At 32.9% G+C, this 23,998-nt stretch overlaps 1 protein-coding gene across 1 annotated transcript; it reads right to left on the bottom strand.

The window, feature by feature from the left end:
- Positions 1 to 1,245: 1,245 nt before the first annotated feature.
- LOC140443204 (androgen-dependent TFPI-regulating protein-like) lies at positions 1,246 to 20,170 on the bottom strand. The gene is made up of 3 exons (XM_072534321.1): positions 19,842 to 20,170; positions 10,805 to 11,163; positions 1,246 to 1,512 (listed from the first exon to the last, which is right to left on the bottom strand). Exons 1-3 carry the CDS (start codon positions 20,016 to 20,018, stop codon positions 1,335 to 1,337), a joined length of 714 nt encoding a protein of 237 aa, XP_072390422.1. The 5' UTR covers positions 20,019 to 20,170; the 3' UTR covers positions 1,246 to 1,334.
- Positions 20,171 to 23,998: the final 3,828 nt, after the last annotated feature.

The following is a 23,998-nucleotide window of genomic DNA, read 5'->3' as shown; positions in this document are numbered from 1 at the left end:
AAAAAGTTATAGAGTTTTTAGAGATAGCTCCAATAATCTCTGTTATGCCTCTTAATGAAACCAAGCTGTTTCAAAGCTTTGTTGCATATAACATTTATATGCAGACTGAAAGACAAATTTCTCTGAAAAACCACATCTAGATCTGTGACATTATTGGCCCCTCAATCAAAATATACTCTAAATTGTAATTGAAAATGAGAGGCTCAAGAAATTTGTAAAATTGGATCGCTTAATCGATTAATAAATAATTTTTTATGAACACCAGTTCGCATATCTATCCAATGATTCATGTAACCCAATACAATCAGATTTGAATTGCATCATCAACAAAAACGGCAAAAAGTAGAAGTCTTAAAACGCACTCCATAGCTTTGAAAGTATTTAGTTGAAGTAAAGACCTTCAGCTTGACACACAAAGACCGGTCTGCCATATAACTTTTCAACCAGTAAAGAAGTTCTCCAGACACATCAAAAATTCCAGTCTATGCAATAAAAGGCAATGATTTCCTTGTTGACTGCTTTAGACAAGTCAATATAAAAATGGAATCCACCCGAGAATTGTTTTGAAATGCATTTATAATGTAATCAGTGTAAACTAGTAGGTTTGTAGAAGTTGAACAACCAAACAAAAACAATGCTGACCAGTATGAAGCTGATTCTTCAGATTAACTACCAAAAAATCAGTCACTAAAGCCTCGAAAATTTTAGGAAGAGCAGAAGAAATTGTAATGGAAAGATCATTAGAAATCAATGATTTATCACCAGATTTGTGTACGGACTTAACAAAGGCTGTCTTAAATTGTGAAGGAAAGCGACCCTCGGTCAGAGATTTGTTAAAAATAAGCCTCAGAGGTAGGTCTACATAAAGAAAATGACAAATTCATTAAAAACATGTTAGATATTCTATCTGGATGAGCACCTTTATTGGTATATTATATATTGGTATACTATATGGATATTGTTGCAAACATTTGATTGTGATATTGGTGAGATCAAACTCTGCAGTTTAGTGCTCACCATTCACCAAGACAGCACAATCATCGAGACTTTTAGAGGTGGTGATTTACTGCATATTGTGTAGGTTTTTACGAATTTCTTTAAGATGCACATTCTGTATTGGACTGCAAATCGTTTATCTTGTTATTAAAATTTACAATTTGTAAATATAGCTACAACAAGTCAATTACAAGATTAGTGAAGGATAAATTCAGCCATATCCAGCTGAAATAACTAAAACAATACGTATAATAATAAAACATTTTATTCTATAAAAAATATATAAAAAAAGGTGATATAAATAATTTTTTTAGCTAAAATTTAACAAATACCTAACGTTATTTAACTTTTTGTTTGTTTTGTGATCTTTTGGAATTTTGTAATACTATTCCTACTTTTTGGTATCCTAAGGCGGCACAAAATTGAGCCGCGCTAAAGAGAAGTCTCTGTGGCCACGTTAAGACTTTGTACACTGGGTATAACCACACACCATGACGGAAGTACAGCGAAAAGTATCTAAAAAGTTTAATATTATGTAATATAATTTGCATGTTTTAATATTCCATGTAAATAATGGATGGTCCATTGTTTGCTTATTTTGTAGCAAAAAAGTTTAATTAAACTTTAAAATTACGTGTTTAGTATTCCAGAGCAAAGCTGAATTTAATCGGATAGATTTGAAAGGAGGGATCCACTTGCAGCTTAATAAGTTGGCAGAAAATAGGTGTCGAAAGTTATAAGCGCCATTAGAGCTCATAAATTTCCTTTGAGAAAATATCTGGAAACGACGTTTTAAATTTGCATGCAAATTTAACATGCTAATTTGTGCGAATTAATTCATTACCCACTAAATATAGTCAAATCTAAAGTATATTTTAATTAAAATATTTATCAAAACCTAACCACCGCTAAATAATTGAGAAAACAAGCAACAAAATGTAAATGCAGTAAAGGAATAAAAGCTTACAAATTTGTTGCATGTGAATTTTTTGTTTAGGTTGCTTAAGTTTCGTTTTCTTCTCTTCCTGAGCGTTTAACTACCGCATTGATCAGAAATCTTGTAACTTCCACTTTCTTTTATACCATAGGTTTTTTTAATACCAGGTTTTTTTATATTATATATACGAAAACTTTAAAAACTACTATTGTCATCTACACGAAGCAAAACTATTATAGTTCTCCTGTATCAAACAAGAAACGATTAAATCTTTTGAACAAAAATGAAAATTTCTGAATGGGCAAAAAAGTTTGATGTCATAACAACAATTTATTATAAAGGACAAATAAAAAATTCTCGAAGCTGTGAAATGTGCCCAATCTTAAGTTCAACAGCCAAGTAAACATGACAGTATTATCGCCAATATGGAAGCAATGTTAATTATGGTGTGATAATCAGGTAAATGTGAAAAATTGTCCTATTGATCATATCACAGTGTGCTCTCAAACTAAGCTGATTTTGAGGGATTAAAACAGGATACTGCGGAGATCGCCGCGGTTCAGTTAATTCAAAAGTCGCTGTACTTGCCATATCATTGAAGAAAGTGAAGATGCTGCAAGTGCTGATAAAGAAGCTGCAAATCATAATCATTGTAGATGAGACTGGACTGTTCTTGAAGAAGATGCATAAAAAAACTTTTATCGCACCTAAGAAAAAACCTATCCAGGTTTTAAGGCCGCCAAAGATCCATCGACACCGATGGTTGGCGCGAATGCAGTTGGTGATTGTAATTTAAAACCTCTTTTTGTGAGTTGGAAGTTTAATGGTAAAGCTTGGATGACATCTTCCCTTTTTGGGGACTGGTTTGAACATAATTTTATACCTGAAGTCGAAGTTTATTGTGAATCCAAAAAAATTCTATTTAAAGTGATATGAATTATCGATAATGCACCAGGTCATCCTCCTGCAAATTTAACTAATTTGAGCCGCATTTAAAAGTTGCCACCTACTACAACCAGCTTACTGCAACCGATTGATCAGGGAGTCCTTACAACATTCATAGTTTATTACACCAGACGATTATTTGCACACCTGCATGAAGCTATAAAAAAACAACGAGCTCTGTGTTAAACACTTCTGGAAACAATTCAATGTTTTAGATGTAGTGAGAATTTACCGCCTGTATGACAGACCTGATATTATTAGGTCCATCAAAATAAGCCGGCTGCGGTGATTAGGTCACATAGAGAGAATTAATGATATGGAGCCGCCAAAACATATTTATAACCAAAGAATAGATGGAGTAGGAAGGAGAGGCAGACCCAGAGCAAGATTTAAGGATCAGGAGGAGGAAGACTTGAGAATGTTGGGAGTACGAAACTGGAAAGCCAAGGCGAAGAATAGGAGAGAATGGAGACTTATCCTTGAGCAGGCCAAGACCCACCAACGGTTGTGGAGCCAATGATGATGAGAATCATTGTAGTCCAGTCGTCAGAGACGAAAATGCCACTGAACCTCTAAAAATGATACGAACAAACTGAATTTTGCCGAAAATGTTAATTTTAGGACGCTAAAAAGATACAAAAAAGTTTACCACTTTTACCCCCGGGCTTTCCCCAGGGTAAACGGGAAAAAATCGATTCACCAAGAATCTGTCCGCCATAGAGAAAAATGTTTCAAATAAAAAATGTAGCCAAGATAATTTTGAACAAAAACGTTTATTAGCATTTTTTGTGTAGAATGAACCGCTCTCGTCAAACTAATAGTTCTTGAGGTTCCGTAACATACGTTTTTAACCGTAAGAGATTGTCAACCTCTAGCCAAACCAGAAACCTAGAAGGCCAGAGACTCTTCTGTTAGAGCTGGCATACCTTAGTCTGTTTTGATTCGCGGTTGGTATTTTTATTTCCAACTACCCAAAGGTCCTATGACCGGTTAAGGCTTTCCCCTATTCACCACCTAGGGACGCGTTCGATGGGAGACAGACAACTCCCATTTTAAAACAAATGATAAAGCAATACGTGTGTCACAAATCACAACCACTGGTTCAACATATAATAAATCAGTGCAAAACCTGGCCTATGCTGATGATATAAATTATCCCAGCATTAAAAGAATCAACTACAAAAATGGGTTTAAAATAAACACTAACAAAACGAGGTATATGAAAATAAGCACGCAACCACAAATCCTACGACCACTTGTTCTAGAAACCGACGTCATCAAAGCGGTGAACGAATTTGTATACCTGGGAACGTTCCTTAACACTGAAAATAATACTACCGCAGAGATAAACGAAAAACCGCGGAATTTGCATGGCCAACAGTTGCTATTTTGGGCTCAATCGTCTCCTTAAATCCACAATTATATCAATAAATATAAAAATACTCTACAATACAAAAATACGCCTAGTCCTTATATATGGTTTAGAGACCTGGACTCTAACAAAAAATAATGAAAATATGTTAGGATGTTTCAAAAGAAAAGTACTAAGGAGAATCTATGAAGCAGTGAATTACAATGGAGTGTGTAGAAGACGATACAATTTTGAACTTTATAGAATATACCAGGAACCTGATATCGTAAAACATATTAAGATAGGTCGTCTGAGGTGGATAGGGAATGTAATTGGTCAGAGAAGAAGGGGGAGACCCAGAACAAGGTTTCTTGGTAACATCAATGAAGACATAAGAAATATGGGAATACGTGCTTGGGGGAGGAAGGCGATGGATAGGGACGACTGGAGAGAAATTCTTGAGGAGGCTAGACCAGAATGATGATGAAGTTGTTTTTCAAAATAAGTGTTTGTAGTTTGTATTTAAGATTTTTTTGTTATTCACAAATTTTTCTTCTGCTTCATGTGACATATGAGAATTATCAGACATTGCGATCACCATTGTAAAGGTTTCTCGATTTTCTGCCACATGGAATAATGGTCCTGCATTTGGTAGTTGAGTCCATTCACGAATGTTTTTTAGCCAAGAAATCTGTTTTTTTTTCCTACAACTCTCCGACGTTCTATTTAAAAAAAAACATTTAATTGTTTGAAATGATTATATACCCTCCACTGTATTCTTGTAGTATATTTTTATACACTGTATAAACATTTAAAATAAAAAGAACTATTGTGTCGTAACACTGCGACCTTCATTGATTTTATATCAAAATTATAAATAATTTACCTTTGTTTTACAACAAATTACGATTGTCGGACAGTACTTAAATATAAACAGATATATTTGATGTGATAAATACATCTTTTTAACAATAAAGAGGTTCTTTAAAGCTATTATTTTCTGTTCAAATATTTAATTCCATTATTGGTCTTACAGTGAATGTATCTTGTCCCCAAGTCGGGTCGCTATCTCTACCTCTCTAATTCTCTTTAATACCTGTGCATCTGACAATCTTTTCTTCGTTATTTATCTTGTCCTTTCATTTAATAATTGGTCTGTTACTTTTTGGGACTCATCATCTGACTGTCATTATTTATGAATGGCCTTAAAAAGATGCAGCTTATTTAAACCCTGTAAGTATTATTTGTTTGCAAAATAAATCCAAACTGCAACAGAAAGAGAAATGCAAAAAGCAATAAGACAAAGGACAAACGACAAAGGATGAAAAAATGGAAGGGAATATAACTATTGGAAAAGAATGGAAGGGAAAATAACTATTGGAAAGGAAGAATGGAAATGGAATAGAAATGAAGGAAAACTAGAAATATCAAAAAAGTAAGAGTAAATCATAGATTGGAATATAAGGTAACCAACATGAAAATAAAAAAAACAACTAAAATAAATAATAATGGGAAGGAAGGGGATGTGCAAAAAAGAAAATAAGAAAAAAAAACAAGGAGAGCAAGAAGGAGAGCAATAGCAAGAAGAAAAGCAAGAATTTAAAAATAATAATAATTATACATGGCCCAAACAACGATGACGACTCGTCTTATACTAAGGATAAATTCTGGGAAGAACTAGAATTGGTCACGGACCAAGCAAAAGGAAATATATATTTAGTAGGTGACTTCAATAGCAGAATAGGCGCAAATAACCAGGAATATAAAGGGGTATTAGGAAAAAATGGAGAAACAGCACGAAACAATAATGGCATAAGAGTGCTATACTTCTGTATGATGCACAATTTAGTAATAACTGATACATTTTTTACCACATATAATTTTGATACAAATTGTATTTAAAAAATTGATTTCGCGCGTATAACTGACATTCAAACTCGCCGATGCTTCAAGCGTTTCTATTAACTAATTGGACTAATAATGCGATTCTAGATAAAAAAGTTTAACCACGACACTGATAAATGCCACCGTTTTAGAATTTGGAATGATCGGTCATTAGATGTTTAATGATGTACATCTCCTTTTTCATATATGCTACACTATAGTTGCATTATCCCCATAAGTAAGTTATTGTTTTGCATGGTAAGCTCAAATTAGCTACGATTTTAATTACTATTTAAATGGGAATAAGCCACAATTAAAGGTTAAAGTACGTTTATTGACGTTTCAATTTCCACTTCGGAAATCGTTCTCAAAATACAAACATTAGTAAATTAAACAAATTTTGTTTTTCTGTTACTTGGTGAAAAATTCTTCTAATAATTTAATTTTATCTGACTCATTTATATTGACAATTCGGACATACATTATACATTTTAAAGTAGACGACTTTAAAATTATATTGCCAATATTGGTGAGTTGCGTTCCTGGGACGACTTTACTTGTAAGATAGTTCATTCGATTACATGAAATCTACTTTAACTTGAGAATATCCGTCAGAAAAAAATCATAGCATGTAATTCGTCTTTAAAAAGACAAACACATGCCGTGATGACAGTAAAAATTTCCTGTTAGTGATTCCATAGTAAATTATGAGGGAGAAACCAGGAAAAAAACCTCATATTACTATCCCGACATGGTAAGTATTTGGTCGTGCATTTAGTTTACTTTCAAATAACACCAAATTCTGATTTTATATGTTTGTTATTTAAAAAACATAAATGATGTATCCTCTATATGTTACTGACTTGCTAATACTGGTATTTTCCTTTTAATAACTTCCTCTTTTAATATGGGTAACCAGATCCTACTACATTCTGACGAGGAATTTGCGACACAATTGGTCTCATTTAGCATAATTAGAGCCGCTTCTTTGATTTTTCTCTTTTTACCATCCGTTTCTTTTAGGACTATATTTGAATCATTCCATTGCACCCTATGTTCATTATCCCATGCGTGTTTACATATTTGAGATCTATCAAATTCTCTATTTTTGATATAAGATTGATGTTCACTTATTCTAACATTTAATGGCCTTGATGTTTCACCTAAATAAAACTGATCGCATTCACAAGGTATTTTATAAATGCAATTCTTTGTCCTTTCTTGTTCATTGTTAGGTTTGGTTTTAGACAAAATAGATCTCAATGTGTTTGTTGTTTTGAATGTTTTTTTTTACGATTTTATTTCTAAAACAATTATTTGTTAAAGTTGGTTTATGTTACAAATGACATTTTAACCGTTCGTCAAAATTTTTAAGGTTAATTAAGGATTTCTGCTTTAGTCACGTTTAGTTTATTTATAATTTAATATAAAGGTGGTTTCAAATGGGTTAGTGATACACAAAAAATTCCGAATCTCTACGCCTCTACCTGGCGAAACCCAGGAAACCTGAGCAACTCTGTGAAAGATTGTGGTAACCAACCCAATGGGACACAAGGTCAGGGCTACAACGAGAGCAGGAGAAATGATCCTCCGAAAAATAGGGGGTTGGGCTGAAGGTTAACTACCTCCCTCCTAGAAAAACGATAAGTTTTGTATATTCAAGTAAGAAAAGCCGGACTGATTAAACGACGACGACTGGACGAGAAAAAGGAACACGATTTGAGAGAACGAAGTATCAGTAAAAGATAGCATCGAGAAAAGTTAGGAAAAACTAAAAAATATATTCATAAACGCAGTAACAAAATCAGTTGGAGAGAAGAAAGTAACAAACACTAACAGATCAAAAAAGAAAACACCATGGTATAGAGGAAGAAAAGTCAAAATTTAAAGAAAAGAAGAAAGCCTTTTTATAATACAGAACATAACAAACACAACGACTATAAACGAATCAGAAATGAAACGAATACTTTACTCAGACAAATAAAAAGGGAACACTGGCAGAGCTTCTCAAGACAGATGGAACACGACTTCTACGGAATACAAAAATAAATATGGAGAATGATCAGAGGACAAAAAAAGAGGTGAACGAACTAAAATAAACGAAAAAAATTTAGAAGGAAACGTAGACAGATTACTTTCGATCACTATTTGTTAAAGGTAACGATAACAAAGGACGTTATCCATTTATTGTACGCAGGAGAGATACCTATAGGATTAATTAAAACGATCGAAAATATCTACCAGAACAACACAATAAAAGTAAAAGTAGAAGAAGAACTAACTGACCCAATTGAAGCTTACAATGGAATAGGACAGAAGGATTCCCTCAGCCCTTTATTACGAACAACAAATGGAAAATAATGATATAACAACCTTGAACTAAAATATTGGAGAGAAAAAAAAAGAACGAAACAGACCAAAAGAGAAGAATACTGGAACAGGCCAAGGGTTTTGAGTCAATGATGATACTGATAATTTGATAAAACCAAATGTTCCAGAAATGAACATATTGTTTTAAAATATAAATTAAAAATGTAATTCTTTAGACTTTTCTTAGTGTAAAATAACTAGAATAGTCACTTCATCAAGTTTGTTCGCGACACCCGACTGACTGGCGTCTGACCCTCTTAAATATTTTTCACACCTAAATAAAAAAAGGGAGTAATCTTCACGTTCACGCATCAAGTAGTGATTTATCAGTTCAAGTTCACACATCGCCATCGAGGCATCGAGTATTTAAAAACTCTCAATTCACGTATTAAATACTTCTCTCCGCCGAAATCCGGCATTTTCTCATACCGGTTTTCTTTTATGTGTTATAAAGAAAGAATTTTTGATATTTTATAGTAAGCTACGGCCGTGTTGGGCCTCTCTACTCTTAAAAGATTTAATTATAAATCGATAAACTCAAAAGTGCTTTTATTTCTCTGGAGCCATATTTGCTCATATTAAGAATCATCTTATCCTTCAACGGTCACTGAAGAACTAAACCTATGGAAATACATCCATTAAGTCCTTTGAAGTAAGGCTTGGAATATAAAGATTTCCAACCCTCTTATGTAGGTAGCCAGTTACAAGGCTCCCTCACCAAATATAGGATCAACACTATTCCATTAACACACAAAAAACGCATCAGATAGGGATTGAGAAAAACTATGTTGTTTATTCTGTTGTTACTGAAGAGACCGGGTTCAGAAGACAAGTCAACGATTGATCATTTTTTTAGCAATTCAGAACATCCTGGGAAAGTGATATGAAGCTATGACGGTGTGGTATTGTATATGGCTATATAGTACCGGTATAGTATAGTATAACAACGGAACAGACAATCTAGCTTAGATCAGAACAGAAATATGCAATATATACCTTAATGGACAACCAGTACCGAAAACTTGGAAATAATGGTGGATAAGCTACATACACAAAAAAGGCAATGAGGAAGAATGTAAGTATTATAGAGGCCAAACAGTAACAAGCATATTCAGTGTTCCATATGGGAAAATAATTATGGGAAAATAATAATGGGAAAACATATTCTTCCTATCTCAAATAATATTAAAAAAAAACGCAAGATCACAAGAAGTGCATCTTTTACTAGTAGATCTGAAAAAAGCATATTTTTATGCCCGCCATTGCTACGCTTATGATCGAACATCCGGTCGGCATTTGATGACCTGCAACTGACTAGAAAATACTCGACTATTGAAGTATGCAGGTGTGGGTCGATCCGGTTCGAGATTTCAAATAACGCCCACCCAAGAAAGACCTATATGTTCTAGACGTCACGGGGGTCTAGAATGAGTCTACGGAATTCCAGAACAACAGGACAAATACTTTGGGTTCAACTCAGTATAACCCAAAGAGCGATGGATAGGGCCATGCTAGGGATTAGTTTGAGAGACAGGATTCGAAATATCGACATTCGTGAAAGAACAAAGATTACTGATGTCGAAGAACGTATAGCAAGGCTCAAGTGGCAATGGGTCGGACATGTTGCCCGAGATAATCCTGAAAAATGAACACAGAGATTAACAAACTGGTGACCAAGAGAGAATAAGCGACGAGTAGGCAGACCACAGAAGAGGTGGGCAGATCATATCAAACAAGTCGCGGGCAAGCAGTGGATGAGAATTACCAAGAGTAGAAATCAATGGAAGCAAATGGAAGAGGCCTATGTCCAACACTGGACGAATACAGGCTGAAGAAGAAGAAGAAGAAGAAGGGACAAATACATATATAAAAGCAATTACAATTGTAGAGAGTTAGTCGATAAAATAAATCTGTATTAGTAAATAAATGTTATAAATTAATTGTGTTTTAGTGTTAGTGACAGAAAACTGTAAATAAATTAAAATAAACATTACAATATGATATCAAAGAATATAGACGCTTATATTCTTTGATGATATTGTGCCGATATTAAAACTATGGGAAGTCTTAAAAAGAAATCAAACATGGCACTACAACATGGCTACGCGGAAACACCAACAAAATGCCAGGTTGCAATGACAAGTTTGGAGACGAGAAACTCAAAGACCAAATCCATTTTTTAGCGCTATAAAAGGTACTTGTAAAATATCTAATGTTTTATTAAAAGGTTGAAAAGTTTGATGAAATATTAATAAAAAAAATTTCAAATACTTAACGGTATACTTTTGTATATCCGTTTGTGTATCCAAGAATATACTTACAAAATCGTATAACTCAAAAACAAAACAGATAACACTATAGCTGCTTTTTCGAATTTCACAAAATTGTATTTCTTCGGCAACATTATTTCAATAATAACTGGTAAGAGTATGAAAGTGTGTAGCATATGGTTAAGCCATTGTGGAAAGAATAAATCTAAAACTTTCGGAAATACCAGTTCTCTGTCTATGTGCCACAGTGTCCAAAATATTGAGACTACCACTAAAGTAGACGGAAATAACACAGTATTAAACATCACAGCTCTTGTTTTGCTTAGTTTCTTCTGAGTAGGAATGGGCAGATTTTTCAATTTTGCGGCTTCGTCCATAATAGCTACTACCATAAAGACTATTTGAAAGATCTAAAATATAATTATTTTCAAAAAAAAACATTTTCAAATTACAGACATATATTATACAAACATACATAACATGCATATAAGGTAGGTAAAAAACTGAAAAATAATTGGGGTTTGCATAGTAAAAAATTTTTGTAACGCCATCCGTTTTCAAGATACAGGGCGTTGAAGAAAAAAAAATTTTATGCATTTTTTACGATTTTGCCGAAACTACTGGCAACATTGTAATGAAATTTTATACGAATATGTTTTGGAAGCTGATACATCCCATGAATTTGTTTTTATATCTGATTCTCATAGAGGGCGCTAGTTACACGGATTGTACTAAGTATTAGTCAATATAACTTTTTTAAGAGTATAATTATTAATCAAAATTTCAAGTAAACTTAAACATCATTCAATTTTACACGAAAAAGATACTCTTGGTAAAACTCAATACTGTGTACCGTTTTCGGAATATTTTGATTTGAAAATTATGAAGTAATAATTGATGCTGGTAGTAATGATAAAGTTCTAATAGGTATACCTCTATTTTCTCCAAGTGTGCCATGGAAATCTGACATTTATTGATTGTTATGACGATAAATCAACAATAATTGGAGTTTTGAAACCTTGTTATTTGTAAAATCAAATCAAAATGTACTCAAATGTTGAATACACTGACATGTTATTAGCCTTAGGCGAATGTTTAGGATGTTCTAGTGCAGCTGTGACACGTTATGCAGAAAAGTTTCCTAGATGAAACTTACCAAGCAAAAAAAACATTTAGAGCCGTTGAACGACGTTGTCGAGAAACTGGGAATGTGAGACCGAATAAAATAAATTCTGGTAGAGCAAGAACAACAAGAACAATTAATAAAGAAAGTAATATTTTAAATTTACTTGATGAAGATCCAACAGTTAGCGTAAGGAATATAGCAAGACAAACAAATACTTCTTCTTCAAGTACTTGGCGGATACTGAAAGAACAGCAATTACATCCTTATCATTACAGACAAGAGCTCTTGCCAGATGCCGGTTAGAGTGGATTTTTGTGAAACATTGCAACAAAGGACAGCCCACAATCCAAATTTTTTAAAATGCATTCTTTTTACGGACGAGGCCACCTTTACGCGACAAGGTATGTTTAACTCCCATAATGCACACTACTGGTGTGATGAGAATCCACGAGTCAAAAGGGTATCACATTACCAACACTCTTCTTCTTCTGGTTCCTATCCGTTTCGGATGTTGGAAATCATATTGGCAATCATGACCTTGCTCGCTGCGGCTCGAAACAGCTCCGTTGAGGTTTTCTTAAACCATGTTCTTAAATTCCGCAGCCATGATATTCTCCTTCTACCGGGTCCTCGCTTACCTTTGACTTTACCTTGCAATATAGACTGCAGCAGGGAGTAACGGTGCTGATTTCTCATAACGTGTCCCAGATATTGCAATTTTATGCGTTTGATCGTAAACACAATCTCTGGTTCCTTCTTCATTTTTTCTAGAACTTCCTTGTTCGTGATCCTTGCTGTCCATGATATTCTCAGCATTCTCCTATAAAGCCACACTCCACACTCCACACTACCAACACTCATTTAAAGTTAATGTTTGGGCAGCAACTTTAGTTAACAAATTAATAGGTTATCATATTCTACCTGGAAATTTAAATGGTGATATGTATCTTGATTTTTTAAACAATTCCTTATTCGAGATATTAGAAGATTTAACGCTAAACGAGCGAAGATCTTTATTTTTTATGCACGATGGAGCTCCACCACACTTTGATAGAAGGTGTCGTAATTGGTTGAGTAATCATTTTCCGAATCGATGGATTGGTAGAGGTGCAGAAGCTCCGATTCATTGGCCTCCTCGGTCATGCGATTTTAACCCTTTGGACTATGCAGTTTGGTCGTATATTAAGGAAAAAGTCTATGCTACATAGGTAAATTCACGCCAAGAATTGGAAGAATGAATTCAACGTCAATTTAATGACATCATAGCTGATTCCCTACCGTTTAGAAGGTTAATGGATTCTTTAGAAAAAAGAATAGACTTGTGTATTCGCGAAAACGGAGGGCATTTTGAACACTTATTGTAATTGAATTTTATTTTATGTTCTTAGTCATTAATTTAATTTTCTTCTTGTGAGTTTTATTTAATTACTAACTATTTTATACCAGCATCAATTATTACTTCATAAATTTCAAATCAAAATATTCCGAAAACGGTACACAGTATCGAGTTTTACCAAGAGTAAAATTGAGTTTCGTGTAAAATTGAATGATGTTTAAGTTTACTTGAAATTTTGATTAATAATTATACTCTTAAAAAAGTTATATTGACTAATACTTAGTACAATCCGTGTAACTAGCGCCCTCTATGAGAATCAGATATAAAAACAAATTCATGGGATGTATCAGCTTCCAAAACATATTCGTATAAAATTTCATTACAATGTTGCCAGTAGTTTCGGCAAAATCGTAAAAAATGCGTAAAATTTTTTTTTCTTCAACGCCCTGTATCTTGAAAACGGATGGCGTTACAAAAATTTTTTACCATGCAAACCCCAATTATTTTTCAGTTTTTTACCTATCCTAGAGACGGGGTTACCTTTGTTGAAACGCCCTGTATATATATATATATATATATATATATATATATATATATATATATATATATATATATATTTCTAAAGTATTCAACTAGTGAATTCAGAGGTTTAATCGGTCATTCAGGTTGGCAAATAAAAAAAGAAGTCAACTACTTCATAAGTTTATCGAAGACGTTTCGCTTTATATTTCTAAAGCTTCATCAGTTCTAACTCAATATGTAGTATATTATCGATGTTATCATATATCTACTGTACACTTTACTCAATATTTAAAACTAACTTAATCAAAAAAGAAAAAACAAAAAACAAAAAACAACACACAAACTTTGCCGAAAATAATGTTCATATTCGTAGACATGAATATTTAAAAAATTTTAAACGAACATTTGGCTTCATTTAGATGGTTCTCCGCTGAAGACCAACAAAGTTCTGGACCTACTCAAAACATGAATTATTGTAAGATGATAAAAATTTTTATACGAAGTGATTCAATGAAACGATACGATTTCAAACAAACAAAAAAAACTTAAACAATATATTTTTATTAAATTTAATAAAAAGAAAACGTATACTACACAAATGGAAATCAAGGTATAAGTGAAAAAATACTCAGTTTTTAACGATGATATTGGAAAGATGGCCTCCCTTTTGTCGGACATATTCTTGCAGCCGTCGTACAAAGCTATTTAAGAAATTGAAGAATATTTCTTGAGGTATTGCTTCCACTTCTTCGCGTATCCGTTCTGTCAAACCCTCGATAGTTCTTGGGATATATATATATATATATATATATATATATATATATATATATATATATATATATATATATAAAATATATAAAACTGACTATTTCTATTGTTTGTGTAATACGTACTTGTGCTTTTTTATGTTTGCTCTTTACGAATTCGTAAAATGTAAAAAGTAGGTGATTCAGTGAAACGGCACGATTTGGCAACGCTGTTGGCGAAAATATAGAAGAGCCGCGGGCATTTCGACGTAAACTTTGTGAACCTGGAGAGTGGAAAGTTTAGTTGTTATGGAGAAGTGGTCGTGTGAACAACCTGTGCTTTGCTGTAAAAGCTTATTAAAAAATTGGTGAGAGTTTTGTGCATGTACAACGAACGTTTCGTTTACACTATCATTTGCCGCCTCGCGCTCCAGTTCCGTCTTCCAGGCTATTCAGACTTGGGTTAGGGGCTTTGAAAGTAGTGGTTCAACATCACAGAAAAGAGGTGGCAGTGTCAGAACTGCTCGCACACCACAGAATATTGAAGCGATGCGAAACTCATTACACGCGAGTCCTAGAAGACCTCTGCGGCGACGAAGCTTAAATAGGGGTTTAAGCTAACCACTACGAGCAGAATTTTGCATAAGATCTCTAGTATCATCCATATAAAATACAGATTGTATTTTACCCGACTAGTAGAAAATTCGGGAGTATTAATGAAAACGACAACTTGCTGGAATCTTTGGATGAGCGATGAATCCTTCGATCATGTAATGATCGATACGTGCACATGTTAAATAATTCTTTTTCTTCCAGCAATCAAGACCTACAGAAATGAACACACGACCTTTCAACAGGGTGGTGCAACATGTCATTAATTACAAGTGTTAATGAATGTACTAAGAAGATCGTTCCCCGCTCGTTTTATGAGTAAAAACGGCGATATTTCCTGGCCATCTCGTAGTCCGGATCTCTACCTATGCGACAACTTTCTTCGGGGGTATCTTAAGTCGAAAGTGTTTCAAAGTAACTCCCAAGAACTATCGAGGGTTTGACAGAACGGATACGCGAAGAAGTGGAAGCAATACCTCAAGAAATATTCTTCAATTTCTTAAATAGCTTTGTACGACGGCTGCAAGAATATGTCCGACAAAAGGGAGGCCATCTTTCCAATATCATCGTTAAAAACTGAGTATTTTTTCACTTATACCTTGATTTCCATTTGTGTAGTATACGTTTTCTTTTTATTAAATTTAATAAAAATATATTGTTTAAGTTTTTTTTTGTTTGTTTGAAATCGTATCGTTTCATTGAATCACTTCGTAAAAAAATTTTTATCATCTTACAATAATTCATGTTTTGAGTAGGTCCTGACCTGTCCATTATTCATTCATAAACAAAAACTCAAGGATCATGAAAACTAACTTTTGTAATCTAATTCTGATTTTTATTATCAGTACGTTTATACGAGGATGAGTTAATAATTTTTATTAGGTTGACATTTAATTTTTAAATATCAGTTAAATATTTAATGTTTTAATCGTATTATAGATGTATTTTTCATATATTTAATTTTTTTATTTATTTTATATCTTAAAAAAGTTCAGAGAGCTAAATATGACAAATAGGGTAATTTTGTAACAATTCTTGATTGAAGCCAGTGATTTACGCTGCCGAAATCACTGAAGTTTGTGTTTTTTTGAAATTTTTGAACTGTTAAGATAGCATAGACATTATAAAATATGAACTCTGCAATTAGACCACAGTGCGACAGAGAAAAATGATGCCAAGCAATCCCTGCATCTCTTTCTAATAGGCGGGATTTATTGTCCACGTGAACTTCCCACTATCAAACACAAGGAGGTAGCAACTTAAATATAACTTACATTTGATAACAAATTAATAATAAATTAATTATTAAATAATTACTAATAAATTATTGCATTAGGTTGTTTCAAAATATGACACATCCCCATAAACTGTATCTTATTAAGGTTACGTTCTCTACAGAGAATTCTAACATCATCAAAATTCACAGTATGTTTGGTGTTGATTGCATGTTCTGCAAGGGCACAAGTATGTTTAGAAAGTTTAATGTCACTACGATGTGAAGTAAGGCGTCCTTTAAGGGAACGGCCAGTCAGACCAATATAACACGCATCACATTCAGAACAGGGTATGTGATAGACTACATTCACTTGTTCCAAAAAGAAAAGAGGTGTTTTAATTTTAGAAAACAAGTTCCTGACAGTCTTAGCATTATTGATAGCAATCTTAACCGGATATTGTTCTGTTTGTACAATTTAATAAGCTTTTCAGTAACATATGGCAAATAGGGTAGTGAAGAGCAATGGGTGGTGGAAGTTGCAATGTTAGGAGAAAGTAGAGTACTGTTGTTCATAATATTATTAGAAATCATTCTTAGTTGATCACCATCAGGTAAATCATCAATAGAAGACCCAAAACTTGTTGAAAAAAGGTATTTATTTATGAGAGATGTAGGGTAAGAATTGTCAGATAATATACTTCTGAGTAACAAAAGAGAATCCCTTTTGTTATCAGGATGTGTTAACCTATATAGCCTACAGCTGAGTGCTTTTATAACGGATGGCAATAATGATAGTTAAGAAACCTATTACTAGCCATATGTTTCCTGTACCAACTTGTAGTTAGTGTATTGTCACTATTTCTAAAGACACGCATGTCTAAGAAAGGAATACTATTGTTAGAAGGATCCTCAAGTTCATAAGTAAACTGTAAGTGAGGATCAAAACCATTAAAAATCGATAAGGTAGACTCTACTTTGTCAGGGGGTAAGGCTAACAAAAGGTCATCAACATACCGTTTAACAAAAGGGATATGGAAATCTATAAGACCCAAACATTCAGATATCAAGTCATCAAGGACAAGTTAATAAGGATGGGAGATATGGATGAACCCATTGGTGTACCAAAAATTTGTAATATTTATCATTGAAAACCTACAAATTAGTGTCAAAGAGCAATTGCAAAAGCTCTGTAAACACGTCCCAGGAAACGGGGGAGTTTGGTTGGATCCAATGGTCCAATGATTCCTTAAAGAAGTGAGAACACTAGAAAAAGGAAGGTTAGTGAAAAGTGATACTACATCAAAGCTCACCAAAGTGTAATTAAGTGGTAGTTTGAAATTGTTAATAAATGCACTAAATTGAAAAGCATCAAAAATATTATAAGAATTGTGATAATCATAGGATTTAGATAGAATATCAGTTAGAAATTTAGCAATGTGTATATTTGGTGAATTGATAGAAGAAACAATAGGTCTCATACTAAGAGTTGGTTTATGTATTTTAGGTAAACAGTAAAATCTCGGTGAATAACCATCATAGTTCTTTTATATATATATATATATATATATATATATATATATATATATATATATATATATATATATATATATATGTTCGGAAAGATTTCCGCGGTTAGTACAATTAAACTTAGAGCTAAGATTAATATTATTATAAAAATTAATATTAAACTCAACTAGTGAACAAGAAGTGACTAGTGAGTGTAGTAGTGTCTGGGGGCTCGGGAGACTGAGACCTCGGAAGCCCTGAAGAAGACATCAGAGAGGATGTCGAAAGCTCGGCAAAATGGATATCGACGCGGTTCAACCCGGAAGACTGGTGAGTTTAATATTAATTTTTATAATAATATTAATCTTAGCTCTAAGTTTATATATATATATATATATATATATATATATATATATATATATATATATATATATATATATATATAAAGAAAAATCAGTCGAAGATTTGAACCCCGATTATCCAGGTCCAATAACAGAAACAAAACCGAGTAGCTACCACTCGACTAGCTAAATTAAACATGTAAGTTATATTTAAGTTCAGAGTTGCCAGATGCGATTTTCTAAATTCCCCACTTAGAAACTGAAATTCTCCCAAATTTAAGCTCAAATCCCCCAGACTTAAAATTTTGTTGCATAATTACAATTTTTATAAATTTGAAAAGACTAAACTGGAACACACTGTACTATAATTTGTTATACTATTTATACTAAAATAATGAATTAGAACAATTTTTCGTACTAAAACAATGACAACAATGTTACTTCACGATTTATAAAAACTGATGTCACCAGTGATGTCACTTATATTTAAAAATTCCATAACATCAGCCTGAAAAGTTGAAATTTCCCTAACACAGCCAAAAATATGACACCGATACGGAGCTACTCGATCTTTCATATGCGTCAACATGGTGTATTAACAAGAAAAATATAATCGTGATTATATTTTTATATGATTATAAAACTGAAGGGAATAGGTGGAAAGGAATAGGTAGAAAGAGGAAGTCATGGCTGCGAAATATTCGAGACTGGACAAACATGACTGTAGACAAATTATTCCACGTTGCAAAAGACAGAGAAACTTTTAGAAATGTGGTCGCCAACCTCCGTTAATGGGGACGGCATAGGAAGAAGAAGAATAAAACTGAAGAGCTTTTTCCTGCATTAAATAACCACTTATAGGAATTCTTCTTTAAATTAGTTCCTTAATTTTGTACCAGAAATTATAGATTTTCTTATAGCAACTTCATTCTTCTTAATTGCTCTTTTAGTTGATTCGCCTAAATTAAAACGTTTTCCAATTGCCGTGGATCCTTCTCCTTTTCCTAAGCGATCTAAAATTGCAATTTTCATTTCCAACGAAATTGATTGTCTTTGATGTTTTTTTCTCCATTGGGCAAAATAAAATCTTAAAATCAGCAACATTTTAAACAATTTATTATAAATCGAAGGGTAACAGGTACGACATCATGTAACAAGGGAATCCTCGAATTGCAAAACTCACTTTACTGACATCTGGATGTGAATAGTTAATATTTAATTATAATAGTTAATAACAGAAATTTTTGGATGATATACAAACCGCCCACCTTTAAAATCACATAAAAACAAGCCGCATAAAAAGAGACCTAACTGCATCCTATGAATTAAAAAAAACTAATCAACAAAAAATAGCTAATAAGATGTATCCATGGCTTCACATAATAAGAAAATGCCCTTTTTTTGGTACTCACATCTAAGAAAAGATGGTCAAACGAAAATTTTCTTTATTTTTACACTTCACTTTTAATATATTATGGTCTTGTTCCAAGTTTGAATTTCAATAAAATTTGAATTGAAAATTAATTAATCATCCTCGTATAAAAGTAGATAAATAATACATCCTTGTCTGGGAAGATAATTTATGAGGGTCCAAAGTTCTCACAAAAATTATGATTGTATGTAAAATTAAATTTTGAAATATTTATCTAGTTACCAACACACCTATAATGAGTATATACTTACAAAATTCCATAGCGTAAAGAAACAAAATTCAAAACCAGCAAACACGGCGACTTCTTCAAATTCTTTTTCTCTACCACTGTTTTTCATTGCGTATCCGAGTTCAAGGAAGAATATCAAAGAATAAAGATTCAGAGTAAGGGCGCTAATAAACAACATCAAAGGTAGCAAATTTCCCATTATGAATAGATATTACCACAACTTTTCAGTGTACATGAACTAGCTGCTACTGACAGACCAATAGTCGATCGAGTAACAAAAAGTATTTGGACACAAAGGAACAAAATCATCAGTTTGGTTGGACTATAAAGTAAACTACATTTCTATTATCTCTGGTAACCTAAATTTAAATATTCAGAATCTTGCGATAACGCAGATAGTACGTAAAGAAGTTCTAAAAGTTGACCGTTATATACACAGGATAGGCTTCAGCAATAAATTGACGTATATTATTATTTTAAATAATTTAAGAAAACTTTGGTCATCATTATTATCATAGTCAATAATATCTTGGCAGATGTGTTGTGGTTTATCATTGAGCTTCAGCAGATCATCTCGTCGATAGTCTGATCAATGATCTCCACTTTGATAGTTGATACAAATTTACATATATTCTGATAGCTGATTTATATGATATATATATATATATATATATATATATATATATATATATATATATATATATATATATATATATTTTAGTAGATTTTCTTGGGCTTAGGTTCATAAAAAAGATTGTCATGATACTAAGACATTTTTATTTACTTTTTTCTACGTTTCGGCAGGAAATCCATGTCTTTTTCAAGAAATCATATTGACTAAAAAACATTTTATCAAAAAAATTATAAGGTTTAAAAGAGAAACTTTTGACTTACCAAGCATGTAAAGGTTCGTTGCTAACAACTATACATTAAAATACAAAAAACAAAAACAAATACCCTTTTGAAAACAAAACAGAAGAAAATTAAAAAGACAAAAGATTTTTTAAATGTGATCCCCAATTTAGTTGTTCTGAAACCTGACAAAACTAACAAGACTGTTATTATGGAGTCCGATGACTATGACAGTAAAATGGATTCTCTATTGAATGACAGGTGTTACACAAGGATGCTTACAATAGCATGGACACAGAAGAAAACTAACACGGAAGTATTGCGAGAAATGGGCAAAGAATGCGAAATAATAAACACAATAAAAATAAGAAAGTTACAATATCTGGGACACGTAATGAAGGGACAGGGATATGAACTGCTAAGGCTGATAATACAGGGAAAGATAAGAGGAGGAAGGAGTATAGGAAGGAGAGTGTCATGGTTGAAGAATTTAAGGGACTGGTTTAAATGCAGTTCTATAGAATTCTTCAGAGCAGCAGTAGATAGAGTAAAGATAGTGATGATGATATCCAACCTCCGATCGGGAGACGGCACTTAAAGAAGAAGATTGAATGACAATACAACATACCGTGAAATGAAAAATGACCTTACGAATATTTTCCAAAAAAGAAACAACGAATTAGTCGATAAATGGAAAAAATGCTAATTCCCTCAAGATACATAATGCTGTAACTCCAAAAAAATACGGTCTGCCCAAAACACATAAAGAGAGTATACCGCAACGCCATATTGTCTCATGCATTCAGTCTCCTTTTGAAAACTTTTCAAAATATTTGAAGAACATTATTTCCAACATAATAAATAACAATCCATACTATTTAAAAGACTCTCATCACCTGAAATTAAAACTCAAAAATATACATTTACCTCCAAATTATAAATTAGTTTCTCTCGATGTGGTATCTTTATACACCAATATTCCAATAGCTTTAGCGAAAGACACTATTAAAAAAAGTGGAATGAAATCAAAGTGTTCACAGACATCCTTCTAGAAGAATTTCTACTAGCAGTCGAAACAACATTAAAGTCAACCATTTTCTTTGTAACAACAAAATCTTCCAACAGATGGATGTGCTATGGGTGGTAGCATATCCAGTGCCATCGTTCAATTAGTTTTAGAGCATCTAGAGGAAATTGTTTTAAATAAAATAGATTTTTATATACCTTTTTTCTATCGCTATATAGATGACTGCTGGAGTGCAGCACCAGAGGATAAAATGGATATTTTACTAAATGAATTCAATAACTTTCACCAAAAACTAAATTTCACATTAGAAGTTGAAAAAAATTGTCAAATTAATTTTCTGGACCTGACTTTACATAAAGAAATCAGCAAAAGTTTCTCTTTTAAACCATGTCTTTGATAAAATGTTTTTAGTCAATATTATTTCTTGGAAAAGGTATCGATTTACTGCCGAAACGTAGAAAAAAGTAAATACCTGTTTATTTTATTAGTATTGTTGTTGAAAGTAAACTAATTATTTATAAACTTCGTGTATAAAACGTGTTAACAATAAACTTTACTTGTAAAGTAAATCTTTGCCTTTTAAAGCACATGATCTAAGACATTTATTTATTAGGAGCGGTTTCAACATCCTATCTCCTGATATATTGCTATAAAGTATGTAATAATGTTACTCGATCTTTACTTCCTTTATGTCCACTTGCAGTTTTTTTATCCTTTGCGATGTAAGTACGGTTAGTCATTTTTTTCCAATACAGTCCCGTTTCGTCAGCGTTAAATACTTGATCGGCACAATAGTCCCCATCTCCAATAATTTTCGCTAGCTCCTGGGACAATATTTTTGCTGCTGCTTTATCTGCTGTAGCACTCTCTCCTGTGATCTTGATATTATGAAATGCATATCTTTTTATAATCCTGATTAGCCATCCTTTGCTAGCTGAAAAAAGGTGTTGGTGGCTCTGACTGTTTCATTAACTTATAAAACGGAGGAGCTTTTTCCTGAATTAAACAACCACTTACATAAATTTTTCTTTGAATTAGTTCCTCAATCCAAATTGTGATGGCTCTTTCTGTCATCTGAATTCTTTCAATAATAAAAGGCAATGGAAAACCTTATTATTTTTCCAAAGAAAGTTATGATGGTAAATGGAACAACACCGATGGTCCCCAGACCTCGGTAGGACTTAAATGTTCAGGGACTCCTAAATCCCCGGGGCACCATAATAAAAACCAAAACAAAATTAAAGCAATCAACAATATTTTCGAGGGAAAAATCACAGCAGATAGCCCACTAAGAAAAACTAATCACGAATTAAAAATACTTTAGAAGGAGCCAAGTATAAAAAAATTCACAAAAGCACAAAGATTCAGGTGGGCAGGTCATGTTGAAAGAATGGATGTGGAAATGATACCAAAGAAAGTACTACAAAGGAGGCCAGATGGAACAAAGAGAACAGGGAGACCGGGGAAAAGATGGCACGAGAAGTTAAAAACTATAGAAATCAGTGAAAAGCAAAAGTAATGGATAGAAGACAGTGGACGAATTTAACACTTCAAGTTCTTCATAGAGATGAAGATTAACTAGAACAACTGAACATACAAAAGTGTGCCAAGACATGAACAGACCAAATATAAACGTTCTAAGGTTGAGGGAGATACGATGGCCTAAACAAAAATTAGGACCAAAACATTTTAGGACTCAGGAAACGGTGATTCCAATCATTCCAATGGAGTCGGAGTAATGGTAAACGTTGAATTGAGTTACCCCGTTTCATATTTTATAGCACTCCCAGACAGAGCAATGCTGTTGCAAATAAAGAGTTCTCCATTTAATGTTAATATTATTCAGGTTTATGCACCAACCGCAGATAAACCAAATGACATACTAGGCCAATAAAGGAAAAAAAAAGCTGAAAAAATCTTTCACTTTCACAGGTTTTAGAAGGCTCTAAAAGGTAGCTGATGACAATTCCTTGAAGGCGTACGGCTAATTTTGACTTGTTTTTGTTTACACAATCATAACAAGTGAAAAAAAGTCATTTTTTGACTACAAAACATTTCTTATATATTATTTTAAAGAAATTTTGAATTTGTGAGTTTCAAAATTCAAAAGTGACGAAGATAATTGCAAAAAACCCTTATTTTTACAGTACTTTATAAATGTTAATAACCTTCTTTTTTGAACAATGACATTTAATATAACTACTTGAAATTTTGGCAATTAATGAGTTGTGTGCCAAATCTCATCTAGATCTACCAAACAGAAGTTATTCAATTTGTTTATCTCGGAGAGCGATTATTTA

This window comes from Diabrotica undecimpunctata, chromosome 6 (assembly GCF_040954645.1).
Source record: "Diabrotica undecimpunctata isolate CICGRU chromosome 6, icDiaUnde3, whole genome shotgun sequence".
Lineage (NCBI taxonomy): Eukaryota > Metazoa > Arthropoda > Insecta > Coleoptera > Chrysomelidae > Diabrotica > Diabrotica undecimpunctata.
Note: the sequence above shows the minus strand (reverse complement) of the source record. Positions and strands in the feature narration are given on the sequence as shown.